Here is an 8,214-nt window from a genome sequence, read left to right as displayed (position 1 = left end):
GAATAGGGAACTCTACTCAGTGATCTGTGGTGATGTAAATGGGAAATAAATCTAAAAATGATTGGATATATGTATACATATAACTTATTTACTTTGCTGGATGGCAGAAATTAACAACACATGGTGAAGCAGGTATACTCCAGGAAAAAAATAAATAAATCTCAACACCAAAAAAAAAAAAAAAAAAGAATAATGTTGTAGAATAAAATTTACCATACAAAACCAATTGCTCTATTGTTATGTCCTAACAATAACTTATCTGAAAATAATATTGGCAAAAAATATTCACTTTAAATAACATCAGAAATAAAATACTTACTAATAGATTTAAGCCAGCAGATTAAAAACTTCTGCACTGATTATCTCTAGTACTTCTCTGGTTACATCTTTAGGATTTCTATGTATAATAGCATGTCATCTGTAAACAAGGATAATTACTTCTTTTCCTATGTAGATTCCTTTTATTTGTTTTTCTTCTCTGACTGCCATGGCTAGGACTTCCAGAACTATGTTGATTAAAATTGGTGAGGGTGGACATCCTTTTCTTGTTCTTGATCTGTGAGGAAATGCTTTCAGTTTTTCACTATTGAGAATGATGTTTGCTGTATGTTTGTCATATATGCCCTGTGTTATGTTGAGTTAGGCTCCCTCTGTGATCACTCTCTGGATTTTTTTTTATCATAAACTTGATAAAAAGTTGAACATTGTCAAAAGCTTTTTTCTGCATCTATCAAGATAATCCCATGGTTTTTATTCTTCAGTTTGTTAATACATTGAAGAATTCTTGCATCACTGGGGTAAATCTCACCTGATCATGTTGAATGGTCCTTTTAATATTTTTTTAAATTCAATTTGCTAGTATTTTGTTGAGGCTTTCTGTGTTTACCAGTGATATTGGCCTATAATTTTCCTTTTTGTTTGTATTATCTCTGTATAGTTTTGGATGGGGATGACAGTGACCTCATAGAATGAGTTTGGGATTGTCCCTTCCTCTGAAATCATTTGCAGTTCTTTGAGAAGGTTAGGTGTTAGCTTTTCTCTAAATGTTTGACAGGCTTTGCCTGTGAAGCCAACTGTTCCTGGACCTTTGTTTGTTGGAAGTTTTAAATCCCAGTTTCAATTTTGTTACTTGTGATTGGTCTGATCATATTTTCTATTTCTCCTTGGTTCATTTTTGGGAGGGTATAGCATTCCAAGAATTTCTCTACTTCTAAGTTGTTCATTTTATTGATGTATAGCTGCTTACATGTGTTTTTGATTTTTATTTCCTTGATGATTAGTGATGTTGGACTTTACATTTACCTGTTGGTTAATTTAATATTTCCTTTAGTGTTATCTCTATATAAGTCCTTTCCCCATTTTCAACTATTACCTTTAATAATGAATTATGAGTTCCTTATATATATTGAATATTAACTCCATATCACATATATAGTTTGTACATATTCCATTCCATATGCTGATTTATTTTATCTTGATGATTACTTGCTGTGCAGAAGAATCTTTTAGTTTAAAATAGTCCCTTCATTTATTTTTGTTTTATTTTCTTGTGCTTTTGATGTCATAGTAAAAGATTATTTACAAAGACCAAAGTCAAAAAGACTTTCCCTGACGTTTTTTGCTAGCAGTTTTACAGTTGAGTCTTATATTTAATTCTTTAGTTTGAGCTGATTACTTTGTATTACACAAACTTTCATAACAATGGCCAGACAACACATGAAAAGATTCCATCATTAGTCATCAGAAATGTAAAGTGAAGCATCAAGTACACTATATAATTACTATAAAAAGTAAAAAAAAAAAATGTATTAAAGTGGGAATGTAAAAAGCTGTAATAACTTTGGAAATCTTATGGTAATTTTTTGTTAAATAATAGAGCACTTACCACATGAGCTAGCAATTGCCTTCCTAGCTGTTTAATCAAGTGAAATGAACCATATATGCAGCAAGGATGTGGAAATAGAAGTTTATATTAGTTTTGTTTTCATTTACCCCAAATTGGAAATAATCTAATTATCTACCAACATGCAAATAGATAATTAAACTTTGATATTTATATTCATTCAAAGAAATAGAAATCAATATAATAAAAAGTAACAGACATACAAAACACACAGCAGCATGGGAAAGTATCTATCATGGTAGATGACAGAAAAGAATATATGACCCATGGATTCTATATAATAAATAAGCAAAGCTATATTATTTGTCACTAAGCTATAGTGACAAAAAGAAAAATGTTCATTGCTTGAGTCTAAGGGGGGAATAATGTGAGAGTAAAGGGCATGAGAAGCTTTGTGTAGTATATGAGTGCTATATTTTTTACTGTGGTTCGAATTATGTATGTGTATACTTTTGTGAAAATCATTCAGCTCTATATTTATAAAGGGTGCATTTTATTATGAGTAAATTATAGCTTTAAACATTTATAAAATGATATCATCTCTTACCTTTAGAATAGCAATACTCAGTGGGAACACTGTTAATACCTTGGGTAGGGGATTTGAAATTCTTGGATAAGGATTCTTATCTAAGCAACTTTCATAATAATATTAACACATGAAACCAACATTTTATGATACTGGAAATAAAAACTATCTCCACACATTTTCAAATATCTCTTGGTGACTTCTACTGCCTCATTGACTACTGGTTTATAATCTATTTCTTTAATACATAAGAGTTTGACCTACTTGGCATTTATTTGTGCTTTTGTTTTACTTACATGTGGGATAACCAACTGTTTATAAAACAACATGCTAAACAGACATCATTTTCTGTGAGTAATTTAAACAACCTCAAACTTACATTGCTAATTCTCTTTTCATCGCATGTATATGAACAGCATCTATTTTATTTTATTCACTATTCTAGCTGCTTTCTTCTTCTGATACTGAGGTTTGTAATGCTTTCGTTCTCTCTGCACATATGTACTATGCTTCCTCTGTAACTATTTGTGAAATGACTCAATCCTAGTATTGGCTAGAGTGGGCAATCTTGTTTTCCACATACCCTTGGTAAATGCTTTTGAGTTGAGTTATTTGCTATCAAAAGATGTCAAACCAGTGTTGTTTTTTGTTCATTTGCTTTATTGAAAAGAAAGATTTTTCAATGTGAATGCAGCTTGTATTTTGTATGCTAGAGAATACCATCTTCTGTGGTGGCTGACACATTGAGACACAATACTGAAATTATAGGTGAACGATGAACTCTATGGGCAGTGGCAATCAGTTAAGCCATTTAGGAGAATATTTCTTCAGTTTCTGTGGAGATATTTCAAATGCTTCTCACACTTTGTCTTTTCCTTTGACCCCCAACAGGAGAATACTCTGACTTTCACCAAAGGAAAGCCCTCAGAGAATTTCTGCAGGTAGATGTCCCACGGTAGATGCCAGTTCTCCAAGTCTCAAGGCTGATGAAATCCTAATACTTCTCCCAAGGGGATCTCAGACCATGTCTTTACCTATATCCTGGCCACAGGGACAAACAAAGTGAGAAAAAAGAAAAAAACATGCAAGGAATTTTGTGTTTATCTGTAGCATAGATTGTGTGTCAAAGTCAATGGCATAGCAGGGAGCAGATCCCTCAGCTTATTTCCCTCATAAACTAATTGAATACAGTGCAATATAATTCATGAATAGTATGAAAAGGAGCGTTTAAAGAAATCATAAATAATAGCCTTAAGTTTCTGAAAAACAACCAAAAAACATAGGCTGTGAGTATACCTGGGTGGATATAACTTGTGTTATTTCTCACTTTCCTAGAGACTAGTAGTGTTACATGACAATACTTTCTATCATTTAGATTATTTCTGTGATTTGAGGCAGTTTCTCAGATATTTATTTGGCATGCAAGAATAGTTATTATGGCTTATCAATTAAAACATCAAATAAGTAAAAATATATGTAAGTTTCTCTTTATATTTAAATGCTATTATATTTTTCTAAAAATGCTAAATAATTTTCATTTTTATCATTGTTTCCTACTGCCGCTGCTGCTGCTAAGTCGCTTCAATTGTGTCCGACTCTGTACGACCCCACAGACAGCAGCCCACCAGGCTCCCCCGTCCCTAGGGTTCTCCAGGCAAGAATACTGGAGTGGGTTTCCATTTCCTTCTCCAATGCATGAAAGTGAAAAGTGAAAGTGAAGTCACTCAGCTCTGTGCGACTCTGTGACCCCATGGACTGCAGCCTACTAGGCTCCTCCATCCATGGGATTTTCCAGGCAAGAGTACTGGAGTGGGTAGCCATTGCCTTCTCCGTTTGTTTCCTACTAAGTACATTAAAAAATATATATATATATATACATATATATATATAGTTGGAGAGTGAACAACTCCCCTCTGCCTAATGGTAGAATTATATAATTTTGAAAAAGAAAAGATATTTTCTTTGGGGATGGCATTGAATTAATTTTATTGTTAAATTTCTACTTATATTCCTTCCAAATAAACAGTTTCTTTCCTTTTGTTAATTCTAGGAGAATAGTAAAAGTAACAATGGAAAATTAGTCATGTGACATGCTATATCATGTCTAAATAGTATGCTATTTGTTGTTCAGCTGCTCGTTGTATCTGACTCTTTGCAACCTCATGGACTGTAGCACAGCAGGCTTCCCTGTCCTTCACCATCTCCTGGAGTTTGCTCAAACTCTTGTCCATTGAATTGGTGATGCCCACAGCCATCTCATCTTCTGTCATCCCCTTCTTCTCCTGCCTTCAATCTTTCCCAGTTATATAGATAATAGCGATGAGATAACTTCGGCACGTGAGTTTGAGCAAACTCCAGAAGATAGTGTAGGACAGGGAAGCCTGGCATGTTGCATTCCGTGGGGTTACAAAGAGCTGGACATGACTGAGTGACTGAATCACACTTCAGACACATGGTCTTACAAAAAGAATATAAATATTAATATTTTTCTTGTGATACCAGAGTATCAAACTCAACAAATACATTAAAAAATTTTTGTCCCGGTTCTTTTCCCAAAATGGCTTTCTTAAATTATATATTCTAGGTCAATTTCTAGTGATATTTTTAAAAATACTTTTGAACACTGCAATAACTGGCTTTAAAAGCACAATTTTATTTTTATTACTCAGAGTAATGTGACAAAAATCTTAGAAGTTTTAGGGGATTAATATCAAACGTTGGTTTAAATTTTTATCATATATATCCTGAAAAGTTCTACTTTATTGTAAGAACACCACAGGAAGCATGAAGGCTATGGCATAAAGCCTATATACATTTCTCTATAGAGGTTTATGATTCAAAACTTCCATAGACGTTTACAACAGAAATCTGTGGACATGAACCATATTGCTTTCATATTCCATTTAGCTGGTTTTTCATTATGATATAGAAGATATAAAGTCTATATTTTTATTGTCAGAACTTTTATTTAAATGACAAATATACATATTTTACATATACAAAGTTTTAATATGCATATTAAGATTGTTTTCTATTATAATTTGCATTTATCATCTGGATATTTTGGCACCAGAGCACATATATACATAGATACAACAGTTGAAAACATTGTTTCTTTAAAACAAGATTTCTTGTTCTTCTAAATTTTGATAAGAAATAGTTACAACTTTAGTTATAAATATTATATTATGCACTTAAAAATGCTATATGCATTGAAGGATGAGTGGATTTGTGACTTTAATATTAATTTTTTGACTGCTCCTAAACAACTGAATGACTTCACTTTCTTTTTTTCTATAGTTCCTTTTGGAGAAGGAAATGGCAACCTACTCCAGTGTTCTTGCCTGAAGAATCCCATGGACAGAGGGGCCTGGTGGGCTATAGTCTATGGGGTTGCAAAGAGTTGGACACGACTAAGCAACTAACACACACACACAAGCAATGTAGGAGATATTAGTAGATGCAATGATTTTAAAAACAAAGACTAAAAATGCTAAAATAATATTTATGAACAAAAACTTGTCCATAAATGTCAAATTCACACTTTTTAAGAAAATTTTCTGCAGATAGTTTGCTCATCTACCAATTTCCCACCAAACCCTAAAGGATTCCATGCAACAGGGTTTATAGTGTTAAAAATGTAGGCAATTGTTTGTCTATATAAGGCTACTAGTATGGCCCAGGGGGTCCATTCTGAGAGTGCCCACCCCCAATGCACTGGCCTCTGATCCACCTGCTGTTCATTTCTTCACCCTCCTCTAATGTCTAGGATGTTAAATCTTCAGCGATGTGATAATGGCATGCTTGTTCCAAATGGCCACAATTTTATATATTAGTTGATCTGCAGTTGCTTAAAACGACCTACTTGGATATACTATATCACCCTCAAACTAAAGTGATGTAATTAGGAAAAATACTTATTTGTTTAGTTTCTTCATTTGTAAAGTAGATTATTAGACTGCTTACCTTTGTGGTTTATTTCATAAACTAGATAAATTAAAAGATGTAAAAATACTTATAAAGATACCAATTATTTTTGCCAGACATTAATCTTTATTATTTGTCTAATATCATCATGAAATAAATATGAAATATTCCTTCCTTGCTTATCTGCCATATTCTATGTTTTGTTCATTCATTCCAGACCAAGAAGATGAGACATGAATGTGGCAAATCAAACAAGAGTAACAGAATTTATTTTTCTTGGATTTTCTGGTGTTCTCTATCTAAGGCTTGCATTATTTGTGATTTTTCTCACTGTGTATCTGCTCTCTCTCATGGGAAACACCCTCATCATCTTCATTGTTCTCACGGATTCCACACTTCAAACACCTATGTACATTTTTTTAGGAAATTTGTCCTTTCTAGAGATCTGGTACACGACAGCCACAGTGCCTAAATTGCTGGCCACTTGTCTCTCACAGGTTGTTACCATTTCCGTTTCCGGTTGTATAACCCAGTACTACTTTTTTTTCTCTTTGGGGGCTACAGAGTGCATCCTGTTGGCTGTGATGGCCTATGACCGATACCTGGCTATATGCAGCCCTCTAAGATACTCATTCCTCATGCGTCTCCAGGTATGCCTGCAGTTTTCAGCTGGATCTTGGATTGGGGGCTTCATTGCCCCTCTCCCACCTACCATACTCATCTCTTACCTAAACTTTTGTGGACCCCAGAAGATCAATCATTTCTTCTGTGACTCAGACCCAATTTTTAAACTCTCCTGCTCAGATACATTCTTGGTGGAGGCTTTGGGTTACACATGCAGCTCTGTTGTGATTCTAAGTTCTTTTCTTCTCACTATGTCGTCCTATGGGAATATTGTGGTCACAATAATCAAGCTATCTTCCCGAGAGGCTCGGAAGAAAACTTTCTCCACCTGCGCCTCCCACCTCACTGTGGTCACCATCTATTATGGCACCATTATCTTTGCCTATGTTCGTCCTCCAGCCAAGTACAACTTTACCATGGGTAAAGTGATTTCAGTATTCTACTGTGTAATCACTCCGTTGGTAAATCCTCTTGTATACACCCTAAGAAACAAAGATGTGAAGAAAGCTTTCAGGAAAGTTCTAGCACGAAAGAGGTTGCTCTCGGCCAGACACATGCAGAATATTTGAGAGATCAACTAAAACAAGCAGTTTAGAATTGATTCCCAAACCAGATCTGCAAATGATAAGTATTTAAAATTATGTAAATGATACCACTTATATGGACATATCTGTACTTTTCATTTTGGTTTGAATTCTGCTGAAGTAGGTATTCTGTAATTACTATGTTCAAGAAGACCTCAGTGCAATGTCATAATAGTAAAAAAGAGACAAATAACATAAATTTCCTGTCCATGAGACATTTACAATGGGAAAATTGTCTAATTTAGTCCCATATTATGGTTAGGTTGATTTTTTAAGTAATTTATATCTTAATAGTAATCATGGGCCAGAATTTGTTTCTGTTAAATAATTCAGTGTTACTTCATTTAGTAGATGGACTATTATAAATGTACCATCTTTTACTTCAAATTCATTAAATATTTATTAAACACATATAATGAGCCAGGTACTATTCACAAGTATAGATGTTGATTTAAGTCTGCATATAAGTATAACTGAAGAATTTAATTAGAAAAATATCAGGAAAATATTAGATGGTTAAAATTTTTCAGATAATATTACAGAATTTCTAATGATCACAGAGGTAAAAATTTTAATAAGTAGAGGGAAAAAAGGAAAAATCTAGAACTAGAGAGTACAAGAACTGAACATCTAATATGATAAAACAAGTT

At 33.5% G+C, this 8,214-nt stretch overlaps 1 protein-coding gene across 1 annotated transcript; it reads left to right on the top strand.

Moving 5' to 3' along the window:
• Window positions 1-6,589: 6,589 nt before the first annotated feature.
• On the top strand, window positions 6,590-7,549 carry LOC133252012 (olfactory receptor 6F1-like). The gene has a single exon (XM_061424767.1). The coding sequence runs from the start codon at window positions 6,590-6,592 to the stop codon at window positions 7,547-7,549; it is 960 nt and encodes a 319-aa protein (XP_061280751.1).
• The last annotated feature ends 665 nt before the right edge of the window (window positions 7,550-8,214 follow it).

The sequence above is a fragment of the Bos javanicus genome, chromosome 7, assembly GCF_032452875.1.
Source record: "Bos javanicus breed banteng chromosome 7, ARS-OSU_banteng_1.0, whole genome shotgun sequence".
NCBI lineage: Eukaryota > Metazoa > Chordata > Mammalia > Artiodactyla > Bovidae > Bos > Bos javanicus.
Note: the sequence above shows the minus strand (reverse complement) of the source record. Positions and strands in the feature narration are given on the sequence as shown.